The following is a 24,898-nucleotide window of genomic DNA, read 5'->3' on the forward strand; positions in this document are numbered from 1 at the left end:
TTTCTCTCGTCCGGGGGCTATGGTACTGCACACCGAAGGCCACTAGTCAGTGCCAATGTGGATCAAATCAAGTCGAGCTATAGCATAAGGTTTTCGAATACTACATCAACCAGGACCGACGGAACAAGCCCGAGATATCTGCAGAGTGACCGGTATTGTCACGATGAGACCTGATTTCAAATATGTTTGGTACTCAGGCTGAGATAAGAGGATGCACGGGTCATAGGAGGCACTTATGGGTCATTGAACCGGTTTAATGCCCAAGTGAAAATGGATGAAGTGTCCTGGGTACAAAAAGATGGAATAGCAATCTAAGAAACATGATTAAACGACGATATATAAGAGCCTCCACGAGGCAGATAGGTAGTTTTGGATCTGATATATTGGGCTGGAAGGATCTGAGGCTGTGTGAGTAGAGTGTTAAGAGAAACAAAAGGCCCCACGATTGACGCTTGAGCTTCAGGGTGCTGCGGCCTCCGTTGGTCAGCGGCCTTGGATAGGGACGGAGATTCTCCTCCCTGGACCATAATCGTCCCCTTGGTGTTGCACGGTTTAGGCTGGACCGCTTTCCGAGATGCACTGATAACGGCGGCGTAAGAGCTGACAGTATGGAGATCGCATGCCATCCTAAAAAGATAATTGTAAAGGATCGATCGGACGTGTTCATGTCAAACACGGCCTACGCCAGGGATGATTTTCGCGCAGCGGACGGGATCAGCTATCACACTCGAGTATTCACGGACAAAACTTCAGAGATTGATATTACAACACCACTTCATTAATTCTATCGAGATTATGCCGATGCCACTATTTCGTCCCAAAGAGCCGAGATATTTGCTGCAATAGCATTGTCCATGTCATGAGTGATAGGGTTGACAGGCGGTTGCCACCCCAAGCTCAGCGGCAGCCTCTCATGCTCGACCCAGAATCGCACCAGCGTCTTATTGGCATTGCCGTAGTCACCAAAGGCTGACAGGAGCAGTGCATACTGCAGCAGCGAACCGCTCCTCGCGAAGGTGGCGTTAAATTCTGGGTTATGCGCCTCTCCCCACTCAAATCGCTGATTGATCTCCCTGGCTGCCGCCTCATTCTGCGACCCCGACTCTTGTTAACAATGTCTCTAGTTGAGTTTAACAGGGTGTCTTGCTGAGGAAACTCACATCAATAATATCGATGTCACCCCATCCGCTTAGTGTACGGCCCCAGGCAGCAGGGCTGAACGATAAATCGTCGCCAAAGTACGCGTCGTCCCTCGTCATGCTGCCATCGTGCTCAATGACCTGTGGCATATGCTGGGCCACGTCGCTGAGGTGGAAGGTCGCGTTGTCGCCCGTCGTCGAAGTCTTTAAGGCCGGGATGCCAACCAGGAGCATCGTCTCGTGGTCCATGTTGTAGCCGAGCAGCACCGCGGCGCCAAGCGTGTCCAGATCGATGTTGCGACCATCGCGCGGCAAAATGCCGTGATTGGCGAGAGAGTTGATGCCGGGGCACGGAGAGCGCAGGTCGCCCTCTTGTGGTGCCTGCCAGGGGTACAGGTCCTCGGAGAGGGTAGCCAGGACGCTGCCTGTGGCCGCCACGAGGCCGAGAAAGAGGCTAGGCGTGCTCAACATCTTGATCGACTTGAACGTACGGAATGGAGACTTCGCGAGAATCTCAAGCGCGCACCAAAACCCAAGATCGATTGCAGTCGACTTGAAGTGACATGGCCTGCTGAAATTATATACCCGCTACCACCTCTACCATGCGACTCGTACAATCAAGCATGGCCTGGTCAGCAAGACTATATTTCGTTTGATTATGATTGGACAATGGAACCAAACGAGAAGGTGGAGGCGCCCGAGACGCCATTCCCGTCCCACGGTAATTAAACCTCCTGCCTGAAAGAGCAAGGACCTCGGCCGGGAATGTGGGAACCCCGGGGTAGCGACATGCAATGCTGCATTCTCGCCAGGGTCCGCCGACCAACGTCGCCTTGGCTAACTGCAGCTCCGTTTAGGGAAACAAAGAAGAGAGGTGTAAAGGGGCACGGAATTGCGCAGGTAGCTGTGAGAACTCCACATTTATAGAGTAAAAGTTAACCTCAAGTAGTCAAGACATGTTCTTGAGAAAGGTTTCCTCATTCATTTCAAGTAGCTCTATTGTCAGGTGGCCTTAAACCGGTCTCGCTATGTTGACAGAAACTGTGCAGCATGTCCAACCGCTTTTTATAGCGCCTTGCCGTTGTCCCACCGCTACAACCCCATGCAGCCAATTCGCCGATCATTCGCTTGCTGTACAATACTGTGTATCCGGAGAACTTCTTGGTCTAACCTACTCCATATCCGGAGCACTCGAACGAAGTGATATCACACAACTCGGGTCCTTGGGCGAGAGTAGACAAACACAATTCGAGGGGCACTCGAAGACTCCACGATGGAAAAGATACAGGTCAGCACGTCGCCATGCATAGCCTCTGAGGGATTCAACATGAAGATAGCAACTCACTGTCACTGAGGCGGGCTCCTCCCTCGCTTTTGGGCACAGTCCTGCTAATCCATGCTGTGCAAAAGGGCTCCGGGGCCGATTCTGACCGTGGCAACCAGGGGGTCTCGTAGTCTGGAAGCGTGCAAATCTAATCCAGCATCTTGACGTAACTCCAATAGGCTGCACCCCGGGAACCGCGAGCCGTGGCATTTTCAATTTGTTGTATGGTAGCGCTCCACTGCTCCAAGCGCGAGTGTGCCACCAAGGATGGCTGTCCGCTGTACACCAAAATGTCGGAGAAACGCACCCATTCCCTGGTCATCAGGCCCAGTCTCGCAGGGCAACCCAACACTCTGTTGGCGGGATCGTTGTCGCTGAATCCCAGATCTCTGAAGTACACGGCGCCGTTCATGTTGCGAAACTCGTGCGGTGCCCTGAGAGCTCTGTTGACGTGGATCTCGCTGGCGATGTGGTTCCAATTCGGCATCAGGCCGCAGTGATGGCACCGCGCACGATTGTAGATATTTCCTTGTTGGAAGGAGCGTCTCATATATTCGACCATATGATTGAGGAGGTTCAATCGCCCGCAATCGTCACAACGCCAAGTCCAATACCAGAGGAACCCTTGGTGGTTTATAGAATATCTCGCATCTAGAATTCGAGGAATGATTGAGTGTTGCCGGGGTATTGCAGGTGTGGGCCGGGTGACAAGGCCACTGCCAGCAGCTGATGAAGCTGGATTCATTGGGCAATCTATAATGTGCCTTAAGCATGTACTGGCTAAACGAGTGATGACATGTTTGCTGTGTTGATGTTCTTAACTTGAGCATCTTCACCTAAGTCAGATGGACATCTCTGCTGCTTTCAATGTGTTGACCGGCAACGGGCGCTACTTCCTCATACCCAGACAATGCTCAGCCGAGAGCACGGTAGGTACAACCCGTCATCAGTTGGTTAGCCGGGACAACAGTCAGGAGAATTCAGTTTGAGGATTCGTCCATGGCTGTCGACTCTCACGTCTGGTGGACTGCAAGGCTGGTGGCCTGAAGCGTATGCCTCCTCAGTTGAGCACAGTCACCTGACTGTGCCCGTGCAAAGAGATTGGCACCATGGAGGTTCATCATTAAAAGTGTGCACTTCGAAACCTATCAGGCGCTCAGCTCGAGACGTTCCTGACGCCGCCGGCGAGAAACCAAAAAAGTGGAAGACAAACTATCACGGCCCATTCTGCCCATGTTTTCAGACAACGCGAGAACAGTACCAAACATCAGCATTGCCAAGACAACTGCGATACAGTAATAGTGATCCTGAAGATTTGTCCAAGGCTCATACTGAATGGTGTATTGATGACCGAGCTCAACCTTGAAGGTGAAGAAGGGGCCAGGGAAAATACACCAAGGGTGTAAAAGCTTTCCCAAGGTTCAAGACAAAAATCTCTTCATCGGAGTTTGGAATGTTATCGGCCGACCTAGACCCGGGCCCCTCACTGCTCAGGCCGGGAGGAAGATCACCGGGGCCAGCAGGAGCGAGCTTGATTACCTAGATGCATGTACAGCTCTGAGGCGGGCTTTGTACCCAATTGATGGTTACAGTGAGCACAATTTAGGAAATGGAGGCGATCAGGTGCTTATTTGCTTTCGGTGAAAAACCAGAGTGTTGCACATCAACGTTCTCTAGGTGAATGACCCGCGCAGGCGGTGGGTCAAACCCCCAACGCAACCCCCTTGGGTGAGGTCGGTTACGTGATGGTTTCGCAGTAGAGATGGAATGTTGAGGGGCTAGAATAAAACTCAATCGGTGGTCCGGAGTTATGCCCGTGCTGCAACAGCAAACGACATAGAAAAATGGCCGGGTAGGCGAGATCCAATCGTGGGGAAACTTCGGGGGCCGAGTGAATCGGTTGCAGGTGCGCAAAACAAAAACGTCTATCAAGTCCATCTGGGGACAGTGGCAACATTTGCAATGAAAAGACCATGTCTCGGAGAACAATTTTTGACTTTTTGCAGCCAATAAGTGTCTTGGTTTACGCCAAGGGTCTTTGTTTGGCCACCGTTCCGAGCCCGCCAACTGCCATCAAAAGAAGCATAAAATAAACTTTGTAGCGCGCAAAAGCATCCAGGCGCGTTTCATGCCAATGTAACCAGCATTCAAAGGTATTTCCACTGTTTAACCGAGTCAAGTTGCTTGCTTGCTTGTTTCTGTGGCATCATATGTATTAAATATTTAGGAGACTATGTAGCATAGAGAATTACCACCCTGAAGCTCCGACGACACAATACTACGCCACGAACTTGCGAGCCACTCTCCTCTCCCTCGGTTTGCCAGCACTTTCACTAACAGAACTCTCCCGCTTGATGAATGGTATGCCGAAAAAGCCCGGCGGAGGGGCCGTCGTCGGCGGTGGCGGTGTCGCAAAGCCAGGAGGAGGAGCTTGCTGAGGTGGAGGTTGCTGAGGCGGCGGTGGTGCCCCCAGACCTCCAAGCAGGAACCCGATCAAGGCTGGATCCACGCTCGGATCCGGGTTCTGTTTCGGTTGAGGAGCAGGCGCTGGCTGCTTAGGTGGTGGCTGTTTAGGCGGTGGCTGCTTCGCAGGCGCGGCCGGCGTCGGGACAAATCCAGCACCACCCGTGGAAGCTCCACCACCCAGCGCCCCCATGTTCAACCGAATAACATCAAACTGCTGGTCCCTCACCCAGGTCAGTGTTGTTGTCGTAGGGTCGGCCTTGACGTGGCATTCCGAGTTCGTCTTGTCAAACACGGCGTTCGTACACGCTGCCGTCTGGGAACACAGCTCGGCACAGGACTCAGTGCTTGCGGCAGGCGTAACAGAAGCGCTATCTCCTCGGAAGTCGGTATTTTGACAGATCAGGAATTGGGCGCCAGTGACGGTGTTGAGCGCCTGGTCCCCAGTGGGACACTGGGCGAGAGCCGTGCCAGTGGAACCAGTTCCCGGGTTGGTGGGAGGCGGCGCCCCTTGTCCGGCCCCAGCCCCGGCCCTGGAACCGCCACTCACGATGGTGCTGAATTGGGAATCTTGGACCCAGGTGAGAGCACCGGCCTGGTTGGATTTGAAGTGACAAATGGCGTTCTCATTGTCGTACACGGCGCGGACGCATGTCCCTTTCTGAGCGTCGCACATTTGTACGCATTGTTGGATAGTTCCAACATCTTGAAGGACTTGGGCGGATGGGCCCCGGTAATCCGTGCCTGCGCATATCGCATACGAAGCGCCGCTAGAGCCAGTAGAGGTTTTGACTTGAGTTGGACAAGAAGTGATGGGTGCCTGAGACGCAACAACTCCGGCGAAGGCGACGATGGTGGCGAGTGCCGTGTGGAAGCTGTTGAATCGGGCCATTGTTGGAGCAGTGTGATTTCCAATGAAAAGTGAACTAGGAAAATTGATAGGACTGCTGAAGAGCCAGTTCAACCTTGGGGCAGGAAAGGACGAGAATAAGGGACATTTAATAGTCCAGTGGACGCTCCCATGAACCCAGACAGCAGACCATGCACCTCGCCTGAGCTGCTCAATGGACGCTGCAGCACATCGCGAAGTCAAAATTGATGGCTGTTATGAGATCTCGGCGATAGGCTCGACCATCCCATGGTGTTATGGCTGAGACTGTAAACAAACTTCGGGATGTAGCACTTCTCCCGAAGAAACACATATCGTCTGATATTCTCATTGAACAGCGCCCGGCCCGCTTCTCTCTATCGAGCCCAGTTCAACGTGCAAGCACACCACTTGTTTCGATGGGTTACTTATGGACTTGGCCCCGAGCTTGTAAAACGGTCCAGATCGAAGTCCGCGTTGTGGGCGCTGACAAGTTGGGCTTGGGCTAGCATTGGTCCACCGCGCGCTCTCGCCCCATGGCCATGCCAAGCCCTACCCACAGGTTTTACTAATGCGATGACGGTATTGCGATTGGTAAAGCCTTTCTACTGTTGAAAAGTATCGCGGGACCGCCGGAAGGACATCTGTGGAATGGTTTGAAGCAGTCGTTACTCGCCAGCGCTGACAGTGGGCAAGCTTGACTTGACCAAGGCTTAGTATTTCGACGAAAGAGCTCGGGGAAAGGTGTTTCAAGGTCCGAGAGCGAGTTGGTTCAATGAGGCTATGCTCAAAATCGTGTGTAGGGCCTTCAGAAGGTTGATCGGAAGTGCGGTCCCAGCGATCAACTCGCGCGACTTGGGAAGCAGTTCCTAGTTGAAAAGCAGCTTCTTCGCCCCTTAATTCGGTTCCATAACCTGATTGGGATGCAGTCTCTGTTGGGATTTAGTGTATCATAATGGTGTGGTCGGCCTCGCGCGTTGGGCATAGAATCGTGTGTTCAATACAGCGGAAGTATCGTGTTGTATCATGCTTCTCAATGTCTCGTTCGGTGCTCCTAAGATATAGATAGTTATTTCATCATCAGATGAGATACCCTCCGTTTGTAAAACAGTGGAAACAAGCCAATTTGTTGAGGTTTGCGTGGAATGTGGACAAATTCGAGCTCGTGTTGCTGATGAGAGTTCGGTTACTTGCTGCAACGATTCTGCTTCTTGCTAGCCCCATGCATTGACAATGCTTATCTCACATGGGAGGAGGATGACAGGAAAATAACCAAGAGAGCCTTTGATGTTCTATGCATCGTCGAGGCGAGGGTCGAGGCGAGGCGAATGCTGTACTTGTCGCCTTTGTGCGCGATTTGACACTTTGTACAGACAGAGTGTTCGAATATTGAGATCGGGACAAAGAGTGATGACATTGAATAGCTCACTGGCGATTCTGTCCATTTCTCTCAGCTCTTCATTTGTACTATATTTCTCAGAGTGAAACTTGGTAAGTCAATCAAGCATGGCCAGTCTTTGGGTCTGAGGCTGATTTGCACAGCGCGTGTGGTGCGAATTCGGTCTCCGGGCACAGAGGTAGCGAGGCATGTCTCGTGTGTAGATATGATGCATTCGAGATATATATAGGGGATCTTGGGGGTGGAACTCGGCTTTGAGACTGGATTACGACGGACGGGCAGTTCGTAATGAGGGATGTGTTGAGAGTGTTGCGGGAGCTCGACCAGCGCATCGCAAGCCGTCATAGAATCAGCGACCTGAGTCTTTTCATCGAAATGAATTAGAAAGGCATGTATTCCGTTTGTTGATAATGAAGATTTGTTCAATTTCCAGCAACAACGAAACATGGAGAAAGCTTGTGTCTGTGATGATCCGAACAGACGGATATCGAAAGGTCGTTTCCCTTGTCGAATATTAGCAAGACTCAGAACAACATCACTCGAGATAGCCAAGAAATTGCTAAAGTAGAATTGACGACGTGAGCTCTTTCTTCGCCAATGTGTATTTCTGCAACTCAAAGAGAAGGAAGTGTCACGGTTGTGATCTTCCGCGCATCGCAACAACGCAAGGCAGGAGCTTCCACATCCACTTCCACCGTCTCTCTGAGTGGTGGATTTCTAAGAGCAGGCTGCCGCTGGGATGATCTTGGGAATATTGATCGATTTGACATGTCTCTTCGAACGGCTACTAATGGAGGGCTTATGTATCAATCCCTAACTCCTTGCCCTTATGCGACGTTCACGTAGCCAACTGTCTCTACCCAGATATCAATATTCGTAGCCAACACTCTGTCATATTGGCTGTTGAAATCATCTCTTTTGGTCTGCTCACTGCTTTTCTAATGTGCTCTCATGTCTGACAGATCTAATTACCTGCTTATTCTTCCAAGACAGACAACATTCGATGCCCAGCGCGCTGACCACAAGTGATCACCCTCTTGCTCCTGGATGACACTTGATCATTCCACGCCTCATGGACTCTGCTCAACATCATGCTCGTAGTCCACATCTATCCAAATGTCGCCATTTCAAAGACTCTTTCCGCATCTTTCGTCTACCAACAGCGGGACCAACCCACCCCCCCCCCCCCCCAATCTCATGACCACCGCCCTCCAGCCTCTCTGCCTGCACCATTGGACCACCATGATCACATGCCAATTACTTACTTCACATCATCAACATGTGGCCGCTGGATTGTTTTGATTCCATGGCCAACGATGCAATTCTGGACTGGCGATGGCTCGGACCTTGTCCGCCTGTCTGTCTGAGCTTTGGGGCTGCGTAGGCTTGGTTGGCCGGCATGCGATCCTCAACCCCCTGCTGGTCTCTGGATAACCTCATCTTCCTTACTCAATTCAGCCTGGATACCTACACTTGGACTCGACACATCGTCAACACACGTGAAAAACATGCCATCACGCGTCAAGAAGATTCTAGATGCGCAAAATCAACACAATCAGTCAGCTGCCGCACGTGATGGTTGCAGTTCCTTTTAAGGGATTCCCCCCCAGATCTGAAGTCCTGAACTTTCCTTCCCTCTTCTCTTTCTTTTCAGACACGCGTCTCCTCACTTCTTTACGCATTCACCCTGATCTTCATCGCTCCAATGTCTTCATCCAACCCAACTTCACACACAAGCGTCGGCTCTTCGGAGTCCCAGGTTCATGTCCTGGTTTCTTCTTCTCCTCGCCACCCACCTGTCTCTCCCTACCGCTCCTGCTTTTCTTCTTCTCCCCGTTTCCAGATCTCTTCTCTTTTCCGCTCATCACTAACCCGCAATATGCAAACATCCCTTATGAAAACACCAAAAAAAGTTGAAAACACAAAACAATCACCAAAAAATAACCACGTTCGCTTTTTCATTGCTCCTTCATCTACTCCTCGATCTTCTCCGCAATCTATTTCCTCACCACCTATGAGCCTTGGCAAGGCCAAAACCCCCATTGTTACCCCCAAGACACGTTCTTTCTTCCCAGGTGACTCTGGTTACCATTTCCCCGGGGTAAGCTCCCCTCAAAAGCCTCCTACGCGTCAGAACCAGTCTTTGTTTGTCATCTCTCCTCAGCCCACGGTTGACGAGAAGATCTCCGCTCTTTCCCCTATGAAGAAGTCATCCTTCATCCACGCTCTTTCCGATGTTATGCAGTTGTTAGACTCTGAGTCTCAGGTCAACAACACTCCAGTCCTTCGTTCTGTCTCTCCTTCCCCCTCTCCTTCTCTTCAAATTTCTGTCACTCCTTCACCAATCATGCCCGACGCGCCTCTTCGTCGTCAGGGATGCGCGCAACCTCGCTTTGCTGCACTCTCTGCCCCTGTGTTTGTACCTCTCTCTCGCTCCCCCTCCCCACTGTCGCGTCGCGTTCCTGCTTCTTGTCTTTACCGTCCTTTGTCCGTTGTCACTCGTTCGCCAGCCCCTTCGGCTCGCCCAGCTCCTCTCTGTCTTTCTCCTTCCACTCGTTGTCTTTCCTCTCCCCCTCCAGCGCCTCGCGTTGGTCTTTCTTCTATTCCTAAGTCTCCTACACTCTTTTCTCCGTCTTTCGCGTCTCTCTTCAACCAACTCCCTTCGGATTACAGTCCTCAAGATGAGGCTGAATTCGACGACCTTGTTGCCTGGTACTCTGCTATGCGGAGGACCACTGGCGACTGGCTCGACCACTGTCTTTCCCCAGAATCATGTGAACCTGCCGTTGCTAGCCCATTGGCTTCTTCGGTCACTGATTGTTGGACCACTCGTTCTACCAGCATCGCGACTGTGAGCTCGGGATCTCCCCTCGCTTACAGAATCCCCATCCTTCAACGTGAACACACCCTTCTCGGAGCGCTCGTTGGCAAGCGCGTCTGGAGATTCTCTTCAGCCGACAAGGAAGCCTACCTCAACACCCTTGACAGGGACGACCCCCACCGTCTTTTGGAAACCCCAGATTTGCACACAAGGACCGCATCCTTCCACAAGTGGATTGCAGACATCCCAACTCCCCACGCTCCTTCTCCCGTTCAGCCTCACCCGCTGCTTCGGGGTTCCTCTCTTTCTCCTTCTTCTTCCTGTGGCTCTCTCTTTTCTTCTCCTTCCCGGGCTTCTTCCGTGGCCTCGCCCACCACACGCCGGTCTCCATCGGCTTCCATTCATTCTCAATCAGTTTCGCCTGTCGTTCTTTCACCCCCCAATCCCAACTTGACAGACGCTCTTTGCAAGCTCAAGGCTCTTGTCGAGGCTGGTCCTCGTTCTCCCTCCCCCTCCTCAGTCGTTCTCTCTCCAGTTGTTGCCTCTCCAGTCCTTTCTCGCACTCCTTCTCCATTCCTTCTTTCCAAACCCGACCCAGTCCTTCCTTTCCCAGATGTTTTTTCTTCTTCATTCGATTTCTCTTCCGTTCTTTCTGGCACCCCTCCGCGTTTCACTCTTTCAATCCCCCATCCAGTCGTTTCTTCTCCTGTTCTCTCCTCCTCTCCGATTCTTTCCCGCACTCCCTCTCCATTCGTTCTTTCAATCCCCCTTCCAGTGGATTTGCCTACCACTCATCAATCTCCGGCTGACTCTCCTTTCTTGCCTTCTCCTCCTCCTCCCACTCGCTCTCTCAAGCGCAAGCTTCCTCTGGACGCTTCGCCGCCTCCTTGCCGCACTCGCCCGGCTGTCACTCGTTTTGAACCCCCATCTGTCTCTCATTTTGCTCCGGTTCTGCCGGAATCTCTTCCATCCTTCCCTGCTGGTCTTCCGGCCATGCCGGGGGCATTCCCTACTGACCTTCATTTTGAACCAACTCCAGTCACTCCCTCCTCCACCTCGTCCTCAGTCTCTTGGAAGACTGTGGCAGGCATCGCCGCTGGCACTTTTGCTCTCGGCTTCCTCGTCTCTCGTTATCTGTTTTGATTCACTCTTTTCTCTATGACACCACCTTACCCTGGCAACACTGGTTTTGATTTCTGCTTTCTTCTCTACGCAACACACTCGTTGGACATTGGCCTTGCTTGTTTTTGCACGCTATTCACACGCGTTCTTTCTCCTTCGCCTCTCTTGGTCTTTTCTCATGGTCTCCTCTGCTTGATCGTGTCGCATTGTCGGCATCACATTCATTTCTGCAAAATTATTCGCGTTTCACTCGTTTTGGCTAACAACTAACATCAGTTTGTCGACCATTCAGTGTCGGCACCACTCGCTCTTTTCGACATTCTCTTCAACACTTTTGCTTCAGTTCAGTCGACGAGCTGACCATCAATGACTCGACTTCCGGCCGGCTCAGATGATCAGGTAAGTCCCCTCCTCTCCTGTTGTTTGCTAACGTTTGGTTCTAGGTGGCAGCGGCCGTAATTCAAGGCTGTCTGTCTCAACAATATACTTATCAAAGGTGGGTGCTATCTCATTTCGCAACATTTCTGTTGCTTTCATTCTATTCGATTTGTTGTCTCCGAGTGGAACAGCCCAGTTGCATGTCTGCCCTCACTCTGTCTATGACTGCTCCTGTTTCAAGTGAAACAAAGACTGAGTTCAGCATCTTCTGTCGTTTTTCTTAAACAGGCAAAGGTTGCATGTAGTAGTTCTATTTGAAAGAAACCCCAATGGGCTTGACAAGTGTTATGTACAAAGTAAGTGTTCATCGCCATAGGCAGCAGGCAGCTGCTAAAAAGTAAAAACTAGATGGTGAGTTTCGCGGTGCCCTTGATGTCCCTTGAACTGGAGCCAACCGCGAACGTGTAGTCTCCACTGGCCACGGCCCATTTCTCAGCCGCGGAATCGTAGTAGCTCACGTCCCGCCTCCTCAAGCTGAACGTGACAGGGGCGCTCTGGCCCGGCTTGACGCTGACTTTCTCGAAGCCACGGAGGACGCGCACCGGCTGCTCCGCCTCGTCGGGGAAAGTCACGTATAGCTGGGCAACCTCGGCACCCTCGACAGCACCAGTGTTGCTCACGCTCGTGGTGACTTGGATCACCTCGTCCCACAAATCCTGCTGTCCGCCCAGCCCTAGCGTGCCGGAGGCATATTTTGAGGACAAGGCTGATGCATTGGTTGTCTTGGCGTCGACCGTTCCGAAGTCAAAGGTAGTGTAGCTGAGTCCGTACCCAAACTCGTAGCGTGGTGTGATGTTCTTGGCGTCGAACCAGCGGTAATCGACGTAAACTCCCTCGGTGAAGTCGCATTCGTAGTCTGTCGTGGTGCAGATGCCATTCGCATAATCCGACTCGTTCTTCGCAATTGTGTATGTCAGCTTGCCAGAGGGGTTCACGTCGCCATAGAGGACGTCAGCGATGGCATTGCCGCTCTCCTGGCCGAGAACACCGCCATAAACGACCGCAGTTATGTTCTCGTGCTCGACCCAGACGTCGACAAGGCGCGGCCCAACAGAATTGACCACGACTACTGTGTTGTTGCAGTTCTCTGCAACCGTTGTCACAAGGGTATCCTGCTCGGTGTCGTATAGCTCCGTGCGGTCTGCACCCTCGCCAGAATCCGCGTTGATGAAAACCAGGCACACTTCCGAGTTGGCGGCGTAATCGGGAATCGACTGGTCCACACCCGTTCCTCCACCGATACCTGCGATACCTCCTCCGCCTCCACCACCGCCGCCGCCGGGCATGGTTGTACTGCTGTTTCCGCTGTCACCACTGCCTCCTCCTGGGAATGAGCCCGTATCGTTGCCGCTTCCAAATCCACCACCACCACCACCAAAGCCTCCTGTGGAAGTGGAGGTGTAGGTGTTGTTCAAGATCCACCAGATCATGCCCCCGTTTTGGGACTGGCGAAGCGTGAGAGCCATCTGAGGTGTGATCAGGTAAGGGAACGAGGCCTGGCCTGAACCACCCGCGGTCGCGAGATGGCCCTGGTAAGTGTCAGCAGTGCCTGAGACCCCAAATGGCTGGTTAGGGCCGGCCATAGCAGGGCCAGCGTGCGCGCCGAAGACCGACATGGTACGTGGGCTCTTCAGGGGCAGGACTCCATTGTTCTTGAGCAGAACAATCGACTCGGCGCCTACTTTGCGGATGAGCGAAGCGTGGTCGCCGCGCACATCGCGGTACTCGGTGGTATCAGCCTCGGCGGGGATCTTCCCGTCGTCCAGGCCAGCGTAGTAGAAGGGCAGAACGTTGCGGACGGCCATGTCGTCCAGGCGGGCCTGGGTCATGCTGCCGTTGGCGATGCCGGCCTCGATGATGGCCTCGGTCCAGTAGGAGCTGGAGCCGTAATCGAGCCCAGCGTTGGCACTGCCGTACGAAGTCGACTGTGACTGCACATCCGGGAGCACGTAGCCCGGGAAACCGAGGTCCGTCTTGAGGTAGCCACTGAGCAGGGCGTTGTTCTCGCAGCTGCGCGTGCCGTTGACCCGGTTCATGGCGCACATGACCGCCGTCATGCCCGCTCTCACGCCGTCCGCAAATGGCCATAGGTACACCTCCTGCGCCGTCTTCTCATCAACATTGGATGAGTACCGCTCGCCCGTCATGCGATTCGTCTCCTGCTCGTTGAACAGGAAGTGACGTCCCGCCGTGATTACGCCCGCTGAGTTCATCCCTGTCACCGCCTGCCCCATTGCGATTCCGCTCAGGTATGCGTCGAACGAGAAACCCTCTGCGTTGCGCCCGCCTTCGGGGACGCGCCCGGCCGGGCTTGCTACGGGTCCGTCGACGAGGCTGTAGCCCATCTGTGGGACAGTGTGTGTGATTAGCCGTGGTTCTTCGGCCGGGCATTCAGGGGTGGGGTGGCCATGTTGGTCTTTTCGATTGATTGCTTACCCCGTAAAACTCTGCTCCAATAGCCTTGAATTGGTCTGCTATGAGCTGACGATCCCAGGTCATGGTCAGCGCCGCCGGTGCAGAGAAGCCCGAGACGAAGAATTGCTTGTTCACGCCCGAGCCGCCATCGGCTGAGCTGTACGCTGTCCATGTTGCGTTTGAGTCGGAGATGTCGGAGCCCGTGATGATGGAGACCTTCTGCGCGTTGGTGAGGGTCGCGACGAAGGCGGCGGCCTTCTGGTAGGCTTCTGCTGTGATGCCCAGGTCGACTTGTGCAGAGTCAGTGTTTGGTTTTGTCTTGGGGTACGGAATAATATTCACTGACCATCTCCGTTCGAAAGCAAGGCTGCGATGGTAGATGAGGATGAGTTGGTGGATGCTGCCAGTCCACCGGAAGCGAATGTCAGGGCACGTAGCCCCTTGGAGACCTTCATGGTGACTGAAGCTCCGGAGAAGAAAAGAGTGTGTTAGAATGAATGTTTCGACAGCGAGTGATGCCAAGAACAAATCCAAGATCGTGGAAGCCCGGGAGGCCCATACTTATATTCATCTGATATCTTCATCTGAACCTTGAAATGCTGGAACCCCCACAGCGGACCATGGTACAACGTGCCATGGCTGAATCCCGGCCCTGGTGTACAGAGTAAGTGGAGTCGGATGCGACCACATGAGGGAGGAAGAGCCTCGTCAACGAGTGGAACTTCTCTTCTGATGTGATCTGGATCTCGTTACTGGCATAAAAACCACGAGATAAACATGCTCGTTTGCTTGAAGGTTATCACAAGGGATGGCGCCAAGTGGATATGCTTACGACGCAAGAGAAGGAGGCTGAATAAGAACGCACCGACAGAACGCCCGCGGGACCAATGAAGACCACTGCTGTGGGTCTCTGGGAGCCTTTTCCCTCGCGTTGCTTGTCTTTAATGGCTGCTCTAGAAGTTTATGCGGCTGTCGACCCCGGTCCAGAACTTACGAACATGCTAGGGTTCCATGCTCGGGGACTGGCGATCTGGACGCACGCCGGTCTTGAAACATAGTAATATTTTCTATGTAATATTGGGTCTACTACGTTTATAAACAAATACAACCAAGCTTTCCACCCATTTTTAAGGTTAATGAAATATGCTGGACATGGTTCTACGGAAATACCCGCTCGTCACAGACGGACGACGTTGGCGGGCTCGATGGACGTGGTAGATATCTCAAGCCAACAAGTGCAGTCCAAAGACATCACATATTCTCAGACAGCGACAGAGGTCAAATCAGCGGCAGACACGGCACACCGTCTGTTGGAGGCTTGCGCGTTTATCTAGGTTCATGTGTTATTAAAGTGGCGAGCAGGCGCACACAAAATGGGTCCCTCGGCCGGAAATTCCGGACAAAGCCGGAATTGCCGGCGCTGAGCCACAGGTTATCGTGCAACGTCATGCGGTCTGGAGGAAGTGCCTTGCATTTTCTGATGAGCTATAAATGGGAAAGGGGTTGATATAGACTACGGTTCGATAGGTATGCACGTTCTTGGGTTGCAATCAATGAAACATATGGGTAACATGCCGTGTTTGCCGTCCACATATGTAGTTATGAATTAATTAAGCGTGTATGCTTGATTCTACGTCTTCTTTATAATGTTCTTCATAACCTACCTCGGTATTGTTGATATCGTGTGGAAGTACTGTGTTCCAAACAAGGAAGAAAATTGTTGCTATAGATATCAATCACAGGAGTCAAATATGAAGCAACTGGGAGTGCAAATCAGAGTGGTGGGACTGATTCCTAGATCCAAATATCTAGTCCCACCTAGATATATAGTGAACGGCGTAGGCACGATCCATGTAGGGATCAGCCTGCGAGCGCATACGCTGGGTCTGGGTCATTGTTCTGGATATAGTGACTTTCGTCGACTGCGGGTATCACGGAAAAGAAACCTCGGTCCTCAGGGTTATTTCCCTCCACCCATAGATCTGGTCCAGTCTGCTTTGATCAGATCGGCAGCCTTTTCAGCCACAGCATAGACTGTAGATTGTAAATGGCCAAGTGGCTCAATAGGAAAAATACTGGCATCCACCACGCGGATGTTCGCCGACCCATGTACGCGCAGGCGGCTGTCAACAACCCCCCCTTGGTCTCGAGAAAACATGGCACAGGTTCCCGATGGGTGGAACGCCGTGAAAAGCCTTTCGCGAACGATTCGTTTCGCGTCTTCTAGATCGTCGTCGACCAGAACCGATGACGTTTCCCCAAGGCTCTCAGGAGACTCTTCTCTCACAGGAGGTATTCGGCGCCCATTAGGCTTCAGCATGAGCGCGAGTGGGTTCGTCTTGGCTATCTTCTTCACGAACAGCAAGGCCCTGGCGAGCATCTCTATGTCGATTGGATGCGACAAGTACTGTGGATCTAAGCGTGGCTGCTCTTTAGGATCGCCTGAAGTTATGTGGGTCTCTCCTCTAGAAAATGGATGCATGAGCATGGTGACCAAAGTGATGTAGTTTCCATCATGAGATTTGCTGAAGAGCTTGGTCATATCTGTCGGTGCGCTCGAAGGGTTTTCGTTTAGCTGCAGCGGAATGTACATAAACTCGATGCTGGATTCGCGGGAATCAAGAAGTTGCCTCCGCAACAGCTTGTACTGTTTCTCCAAATCCTGGTTGGCCGTGAAGTAGGAGACACCGTCAAGGCTTCTTCGCAGTAGGGTTTCCACGTCCGCTTGAGGTATAATTCCGGAGCTGCTGACAAGTGGAGTGTACGCAAAGCTGAGAGGGGTTCCACTGAGGGGCCCTGTTCGAGTGTCCTGGTAGAGTTTCACCACGGACTCGACAATGTTTGAGTCCCTCATGATGTCTCCGGAAATCTGGTCATCTGCCACCTCAAAGCTGATACTGGTGAGCACGTGGTCTTGAAGATTCTCACCAACGTGGGCATTGTTGATAACGGCTTCGATGCCGTGGTTTGACAGAATGTGCTTTGCGCCGATTCCGGACAGTTCGAGGAGCTGTGGTGACTTGATCGCTCCACAAGCGACAATGACCTCTTTGTTAGCTTGGACTATCTGCCTCTCTCCACTCGCGTCGACCAATTGCACACCCTTCGCAGACACCAGGCCCGAGGCATCCTTCCCTTCCTCCAGGACGATCCTCTCAACAAGCGCATTGGTGATGACAGTCAGATTTGGCCGCTGAGCAACTTTGGCGTTGTAATAGGCTGAAGCCGAATATTCTCGGACTCCATTTTCGATGGACAGCGGATTTTGGAATGCTCCTTGCTTGTCACCAGAAATGGGGTCGCCAGGCAGGTTCAATCCCAACTCCGCAAAAGTTCTCATCCATGCCTCATTCTGACTAATTGTTAGGTGGAAAATGAAATAACATTTCTTACACTGATACAATCACAATTACAAGCCCACGTTCCTGGGAAATTTATAACGGAACTTGCTTGAAATCAAGAGAAAGAAAGTAATTTACTCACGAAGGCGCCTAATTCATTGGTAAAGGATGCCGGCAGAGGCCCATCGTAACCTTGCGCCTCTTCGTCTACCCAATGCATCATCATGCGCTTCTTGAGCTCTGGATTTGGTGCTTGGTAGTTGTGAAATCTTTTGAGATACGAGGCCATGCCTTGACTGTTCCACCCTTGGTCTCCTACCAGAGTCGCCCTATCTTTCTGTTAGTGGTCATTGCTTATCCGGCAACTGGATTTTATCTTGTAGGCTCAAGAATTGACTCTTCGAGAGAATATATCATGACTCCTTCACTTTTTGTGCCAAAATATTCGACAGAGGGTATCAAGAAGCTAGAAAGTAGTACCAGTTGTCAAAATCGCTCTTGGCTGGATAAACAAGGGCGGAGAAGTTCATTGCTGATGTTCCGCCCAGGACCTTACCCCTGGGCCAAGAAATCTGTCTGTTGTTCACATTGCTTTGGGGAACGGTCATGTGCTTCCAGTCATAATCCGGATCATCATATAGCGTGGTCATCAATCCAGGCGTGTCGATTCTTGTGTCGCCCTGACGGTCCGAGCCCGCCTCAATGACAACAACTGTTTTATCGACATCCTCGCTCAGCCTAGATGCCACGACGAGACCGGATTGACCGCCGCCAACGACAATAAAGTCAAAGCTGGTTCGATTGATGCCGTACACAGGTGACATGATTGGAATTGGATGCTTGGATGAGCTACCTTGGTCTTGCTCCAACACAAAACGGAGCAATTAGAACGAGACACGCACGGAGATTATTCACGACGAATGATGAACTCTCGAGAAAGGGAGAACATCGTGCCACACCTTTCTTACTTTCGCTTTGGGGAAGCGGAGAATATCTTGACTAGTCACACATGTCATGCGATGAAATATTTGAAGAGTACTCAATGGCAACTTGTTGAGGAAACTTATGCAGGCACACGTCAAGGTTCCACATATTCGGCTCCAGAGTTTTCATGCAGATAAGAAGCGCATGTTGGTTCCTTTGCACTTGCACCATGTAACATGGACAGGCTCAGTAGTATCAGTATCTTATCCACATTTTTTTTCCAGACTCAATTGTGACACTGCTGTGCTGAACCAACAACAATTCATTGGAAATTCGTCATTGGATCGCACGATAAGGGCAAGGTAAAACCTTTAAATTCCCTCGGAAGGAAACATGAAAGGAAACTGTGGAGCAGATGTGAGACTGTGCTTGGGTGTTGAACCGCATAAATCATTGAATTTACCATTCTGTCTCCTTCCTCATCCCTTCTCCTTCCTTGTATACATTCCATTACGACGTTGCCTATTCAAGATGCAAACCTGCCCTCTACATGACTATTCCAGCTTCTTTGACAGCTTTATAGTTTGTAAAGTACTCCTTGTAGTTGCGACAACATCGGTCATCTTTCGCGTGTAGGCTCAGAAAATCAGGAAAGTGTTTGTCTGGGTCAAGGGTTACACGATCATAGCCAGGTTGCTTCTCCTTTACGTCCTTCTTGCCTTCGAGATTACTGGTGAATTTTTGTTCATCGTCATTCAGGCCCATTACATTGATATATGTATATGCTTCTTGGCACGCCGAACACGCCAGACGCAAGTTATGGCATGCGTACTCGCATCACGGAGATACCCATGGACAACTTGATATTCATTCTCAAGACCGGCCAACGGGTTTTCAAGAGCGTGAATAGCAGCCTACTGATTCTTCTTTCGTTTGTTGGCGCTTGTATTCATTGCCAACATTGTTCAAGTATTCTCGATTTGCCGACCATGCCATTTCAACTGGGAAATAATGTGAAAGCCTTACGTGGAGACCGACCGGCAGCGTACACAGCCACCGACGCATTTACTATGATCACAGACCTCTTTATAATGGCTCTCCTCATCCAAGTTGTCTGGAAACTTCAGATGCGTACTTCTTCACAGACAGGAGTTCGTCTCATCTTCAGGGTTGGGCTATTGGAAGTCAAAAAGAAGGTTCCTTTGAGTATCTCAAATGATCACCTCAGTGACCAACGCTATACTTCCCTGTTAGCGTCTTACGCATGATGACCTTATCTAAGCTCAAGATTCGTGAAATCCAAAACACATCTCTTCGAGATTTGTTAATTGTACATTGTCGAATGAACAAAGGTTCGAAGGTTAGAAATGACTGAGCTCCTAAGGCTTATTGACCCGTTTGACCGTGGTGAATGAACATATGCAATATTTCCATCATCGATTCTCGTATGGAACAGAGCGCGCGCTCTAGTGGGTCCAGTCTGCAGTGTGAACAAATGATGCAACATAACCGAGTCACACAGCATTGCTTTGTTAAGCAGAACGTCTTCAAGAAGCTTCTACCAACCTCACATGACCCACTTGCGTCTTCACAAACGCGGATCTATTGGACCACGGCTCACATATGTTGAAGGGGGGTGTAGGGACAATTTCCACATCTTTTTAGCATCTCAAACATCCGTCTTGGCGCTAAGGGGCCTCTTACAAATGCTCGGATAATAGAGAACAACCCGAAAGGACAACTGTTCTGAGATGACAACATACATAAAGACTCAGAGACCAATCTGCTGAGTCGAAAATTGCAACATCAGCCTTTTGAGTTTCGACATACACCTTCGATTTTTAATCAACGATCTCTCTTCACGACTAAGCATCAATATGGGTTCCTTCGGCACAATTTACTCGTACCCGAACAACTTTCGGGTGCAGCGCGTATGTTCCAGTAGATATAAGCATATGGTGCACTTTTGCAACGTTATAATTATCTAACACCATCCAGGCTCTTGTCATCGCCGCCCTTAACGGTCTTGAAATCGACGTTCCAGAGTTTCAATTCGGTCAGGCAAACAAGACACCAGAGTTCCTAGCCAAATTCCCGCTCGGCAAGGTTCCCGCCTTTGAGGGTGCCGATGGCTTTACCCTGACCGAGGGCGCCGCGATCGCCACATATCTTGCCGGCAGTGGACCCCGGGCCGAGCAGCTCCTCGGCTCTGACCTGAAGACCAAGACTAAGATTGCCGAATGGACTCTGTTCACCGAAACGGAGCTTAACGCTCACGCCACCCCTCCTCTTATTATGATGCTCAAATTTCAGCCCTTCGATGAGACGCGGTACAACTTCTCAGCCTCCGCCTTCGAGCGATCACTGCAAAAAGTCGAGGCTGCGGTGAAGGGCGGCAAGAAGTACCTCGTTGGAGAGCAACTGACGCTGGCGGATTTGGAGGTCGTGGCTTCTCTGTTCTTTGCAAGTGGTTTCTTGTTGGATGCAGAGATGAGGAAGACTGCGCCGGCCACAATCGAATACTTGAAGGGAATTGCAGCAACACCCGAGTTTGCCAAGGTCTTTGGAGAGTACAAGCCTGTTGAGACGCGGGTCAAGGGCGGCGCATAAAATTGTGCCCTGTTGCTTGTCAAAAAAACAAAAACAAAAAAGGCTTAGAATGCCGTAGCAAAATAAATGGTTCAAATTGTCCAGTAAAGTCCGACTGTGAAAATAGTATTAAAGATTTACAAAATTAGACTTCCGGCATGACCATATGCATGGAGTAGCGTTTTGGCTATGGCTTTGTAGATCTGGTGAGTACCGTTGCCGCGTCGACCATATAGGCTCTGCTGTACAACTTATGAACAGAGTCTTGATCGAGAACGAAACTTGGCCGTAAGTACTGGCTTTAGAAGTCTGTGTGAGATATCCAATTAATCGTCATCATCTCGCATGAAAAACACGAAGAACCCTAGCGAAAACAATTATGGACACAGTTCTGGAAAGCTGCCGCCAACATGACAGCAGATGCTGCATCAAGAAGAGCTGGGCCTGAAAATGGATGCACCCTGCCCTAGTACAACGATCGGCAACTTGTATAGCTAGGTAACATACCCAGAAGCATGCTTATGACTATTATAGTCCCTCAGGGTGCCTTGACCGTACACCTTGTGTCCTCCTTACCTTGCACCACCAGGAGTTGTCGGTTGGTCGTGTAAAGAGACAGTATATTCCGCTACATATGCTGACGGTCTCGTCTCCGGGGATTAAACTTGGGTCCGACTACATACCGTGAGCATTATCCAGAAATGCCTTCTGCGATGTGACTTGCCAACACCTAGATGTTGTCATGAGTTCTCGGAACGTCGGGCGCTGTGACAGAGAAAGACCGGGATAAATTGAGAAAAAGAACAACCAGGTGAAGTCGGTTATGTACGATGCCGTATCGATCCTTATGGTATTTGCTGGATTGCAGATAATTACTTGATATGGCGAAGTTATCACTGTTATCTAGAAATAGCTGCACGCGGTTTTCGCTAGCATTTTGATCGACAGGCCTGTGTAGAGAATCTAGAAGGTACTCATCTGGGTAGGCCCCTATGTAACATAACTTTACCGGAGCTGGTTAGTTCTGAAAACCATCATCTGGATATTTCTATCGGGGATGCTATCCGAACAATTTTGCGCTCAAGGGGAATCTATGACTGCATAGTGGGAACATGCAGGTCGGTGCCCACTCAGATGCTTAAGGACCCGCCTCCAGGATGTTCCTGATTTACACAGCCGAATACTGATTGTGATGATCGAAACACAGGAGAAGACAGGCATGACCCATCGGAGCCTGCAGCCCATCAAAGTAAGCAAGGCGATTGGCGACCAGTTGAATCCTGCCTCGGCCCAAAATGATGTGTAGCTTTTGACTGTAGCAATCGGCTGACCGAGGTTTTTTTTCCTGCACGCCCTAGTCTTCAACTGGAAAGAAAAGCCCCTGAGAGGGCAAGGGTAAAATCAAGCCCCACGCAGGGCATGTTGGTCGTATCTCATGTCATCGGTTGGGGGCGCAGCAGCTCATAACGAATCAATTCTACCGGGCCGAAGCTATCCTTACGTATAAAAGCGTCTCCCGTGTCGACAGGCTCTGTGAAGGCGGGGGCGAGGTAGGGCCTGATTTCCTCCTCTATTGACGCATTCCTATACTCCGCGGAGCATTAGGGTCAGCGCGTACCTAGGTTTCCCACAATGGCAACGTCTGTCTCGCCAGGTGAATGTGGCAAGCGACTGCTTCCGGTCATTATTGATGAACTCGCCCGTGAAGATCCCGACCGACCATGGGGCTCGATTCCTCGAGATGACTACGATCTTTCGCAGGGCTACGCTGACATATCATATTTGTCCCTCGCCAATGCGATCAACAAGTTGGCCTGGATGTTGGAGAAGTCTGTTGGGCGGTCCGAAACTTTTGAGACGATCGCGTATCTGGGTACTCCTGATGTGCGGTATCATATGGTCAGTCTTCTGGATGCCGTGACAAGATCGGACAGATTCCGAGTCCAGGCCGAGACATGACTTTGGGACCCTCCGACATCCTCCGTCATCATGCTTGATTACGTCTTCCTGAATTTCCATACGGAGGTTAATGCTAAAGGAGTCGAGGCTGACGATCGGGACCCAACAGATGCAAATGGCGGCATGTAAGACTGGCCACAAAGTGCTTTACTCATCTCAGCTCAACAGTCTGTCCGTCCATTTGTCTCTCATGAAGAACACGGATTGCAAATATCTCTTTTCGGCCATCGGCGTCAACGTCTCAGACATACTGAAAGAGCGGCCTATGGACGCATTTGTTGTTCCCGAATTGGACGGTCTCATAGACTTGGAAGACAAGGTCCCTCATTATCCATACACCAAGAAATTTGAGGATGCCCTCCACGATCCTTGTATGTGAATTCAAGTGTTTGTTGCCGACTCGCATTCCTAAGCTGACCTGGTGCATCAAGATATGATACTGCACACCAGCGGTTCAACGGGAGACCAAACCAATTGTGTGCGTTCCATTGGTCTGAAAATCGCTTGAATGAACAGGAAGAACTTGACTGCTGACCTGAATCAAGCTACACTCACGCTATGATCTCGACTCAGGACGCCCAGGAGCTTCTCCCTGATGTCTGTGGAAGAAAGCATCTCCAGTCACTTCATAAACCCGGGAAAGGCGTTCGATTTATAATGGTCACGCTGCCTTTTCACGCGTTATCAGCCAGTTTCGCTATGATAATGTCAGTCTTTGGCGGCGGTGTCTTTGTGCCAGGTCAGTTTACGTCGTTTACATATATGTGCCGCAAAGTATATTTTGTCTAATAGCCTATATAAACCCAGGCTTTGCTCACCGCGCTGTCCGTCCTGAGGAGATATGCGACATCCTCGACTACGCGAATGTGACACAGGCTCTTTTTACACCATGGATGATGGACCACATTGCGAGGCAGCCAAATGCTCAGTCATACATAGAGCCATTCGACTCAGCTATGTACTGCGGTGCCAATATCTCTGACACCACCGCCAAAATCTGGGCAAAATGGACCACATTTCAATCAGCTTGGGGCGCTACGGAGACTCTGGCACCTCCTCAACTTGTTGGTGACGTAGAGGACCATGAGTATGTCTTTTTCGACCCAATATATTCAGGCATTGAGTTTCGAGACGTTGAGACTACGTACACGGTAGACGACGGTACCGAGATTCCCCTGTATGAGATGGTCTTTACGATATCTCCTGGTATGGCGTCCGTGGCAAGTTGGCACGCAAACTCTGGGGTAGACATTGGGGCCATAGCATCGAGCAAGGGCTCAGCCGTGGAGAAGACGAAGGGGGGTCAACCCGAGTTGAGGATAGGTGATATATGGACTCCACACCCTGACCCGAAGAAATCCCAGTTCGCTTGGAGATTTATTGGGAGGGCGGACGATATCATTTCGTTCACCTCTGGTGTCAACTACCACCCGGGACCGATGGAGAAGTTGATTAAGAGCCGAGATGGTGTTTCAGAGGTCCTGATTCTTGGGAGAGGTCACCGCCAACCATTAGTAATGGTGGAGCTCCATGCGAAGAGAGGCGAATTTGATGACGAGATTGAGAAACGCAAATTATGGGAATCCTGCATCGAGGCTGGTAACTCTTCTGTTCCGGCCCACAGGAGGGTCGCATATTCGCACATTTTGGTGCTGCCTATTGGCAGCCTCATACGGACATTGAAAGGTAACGTCATGCGGAAACAGACGGAGCACAAATTTTCCGCAGTCATCAGCGAGATCTACGAGAAGTTCGGTGATGAGTGGCAGGATAATCGAGAACGGTACGGTTCGATCTCCAAGAGCGTAAGTCTTGAGGTCTCGGTCGAACAACGAGACCCAGCCAGCTGAGACTGCTTGATCAGGGACACATGACGGCATATTTTGAGCCACTCGAGGTACAGGGACTAAGTATTCCGCCCAAACCGCGAGCTTAATGGCGGGGGAGGTGAAAACTAGCCGGTCAGCAATTGAAGGAAGATGCGTACTACAAATCATGGAAAGGCTCTCTTTAAGGTCACCGAAATCCCCCAAAAGCATGTTAATGTTCTTTTTTTTGGGAGGGGGGGGGGGTGGCACTCTTTGAGAGCGTGTAGT

General features: G+C 51.1%; 7 protein-coding genes across 7 annotated transcripts; 2 read left to right on the forward strand and 5 right to left on the reverse strand.

The window, feature by feature from the left end:
• Positions 1 to 793: 793 nt before the first annotated feature.
• On the reverse strand, positions 794 to 1,610 carry J7T55_010680 (sterigmatocystin biosynthesis peroxidase stcC; the record flags this gene model as incomplete). Its single annotated transcript, XM_053130773.1, has 2 exons — positions 794 to 1,090; positions 1,161 to 1,610. The coding sequence occupies 2 exons, from the start codon at positions 1,608 to 1,610 to the stop codon at positions 794 to 796; spliced, it is 747 nt and encodes a 248-aa protein (XP_052990961.1).
• Positions 1,611 to 2,611: 1,001 nt separating this feature from the next.
• On the reverse strand, positions 2,612 to 2,950 carry J7T55_010681 (uncharacterized protein; the record flags this gene model as incomplete). Its single annotated transcript, XM_053130775.1, has 1 exon — positions 2,612 to 2,950. One exon carries the CDS (start codon positions 2,948 to 2,950, stop codon positions 2,612 to 2,614), a length of 339 nt encoding a protein of 112 aa, XP_052990962.1.
• Positions 2,951 to 4,741: 1,791 nt separating this feature from the next.
• On the reverse strand, positions 4,742 to 5,818 carry J7T55_010682 (uncharacterized protein; the record flags this gene model as incomplete). Its single annotated transcript, XM_053130776.1, has 1 exon — positions 4,742 to 5,818. The coding sequence occupies one exon, from the start codon at positions 5,816 to 5,818 to the stop codon at positions 4,742 to 4,744; it is 1,077 nt and encodes a 358-aa protein (XP_052990963.1).
• Positions 5,819 to 11,918: 6,100 nt separating this feature from the next.
• J7T55_010683 (periplasmic beta-glucosidase) lies at positions 11,919 to 14,444 on the reverse strand (the record flags this gene model as incomplete). The annotated part of the gene is made up of 3 exons (XM_053130777.1): positions 11,919 to 13,919; positions 14,011 to 14,279; positions 14,336 to 14,444. The coding sequence occupies 3 exons, from the start codon at positions 14,442 to 14,444 to the stop codon at positions 11,919 to 11,921; spliced, it is 2,379 nt and encodes a 792-aa protein (XP_052990964.1).
• A 1,505-nt stretch (positions 14,445 to 15,949) lies between these two features.
• On the reverse strand, positions 15,950 to 18,154 carry J7T55_010684 (ryl-alcohol dehydrogenase protein; the record flags this gene model as incomplete). Its single annotated transcript, XM_053130778.1, has 3 exons — positions 15,950 to 17,341; positions 17,473 to 17,659; positions 17,811 to 18,154. The coding sequence occupies 3 exons, from the start codon at positions 18,152 to 18,154 to the stop codon at positions 15,950 to 15,952; spliced, it is 1,923 nt and encodes a 640-aa protein (XP_052990965.1).
• A 1,977-nt stretch (positions 18,155 to 20,131) lies between these two features.
• J7T55_010685 (uncharacterized protein) lies at positions 20,132 to 20,864 on the forward strand (the record flags this gene model as incomplete). Its single annotated transcript, XM_053130779.1, has 2 exons — positions 20,132 to 20,185; positions 20,253 to 20,864. 2 exons carry the CDS (start codon positions 20,132 to 20,134, stop codon positions 20,862 to 20,864), a joined length of 666 nt encoding a protein of 221 aa, XP_052990966.1.
• A 1,611-nt stretch (positions 20,865 to 22,475) lies between these two features.
• On the forward strand, positions 22,476 to 24,652 carry J7T55_010686 (Bacitracin synthase 3; the record flags this gene model as incomplete). The annotated part of the gene is made up of 5 exons (XM_053130780.1): positions 22,476 to 22,742; positions 22,912 to 23,173; positions 23,253 to 23,280; positions 23,348 to 23,541; positions 23,610 to 24,652. The coding sequence occupies 5 exons, from the start codon at positions 22,476 to 22,478 to the stop codon at positions 24,650 to 24,652; spliced, it is 1,794 nt and encodes a 597-aa protein (XP_052990967.1).
• Between the last annotated feature and the right edge of the window lie 246 nt (positions 24,653 to 24,898).

This window comes from Diaporthe amygdali, assembly GCF_026229845.1.
Source record: "Diaporthe amygdali strain CAA958 chromosome Unknown NODE_24_length_778219_cov_64_757418, whole genome shotgun sequence".
NCBI classification, from domain to species: Eukaryota; Fungi; Ascomycota; class Sordariomycetes; order Diaporthales; family Diaporthaceae; genus Diaporthe; species Diaporthe amygdali.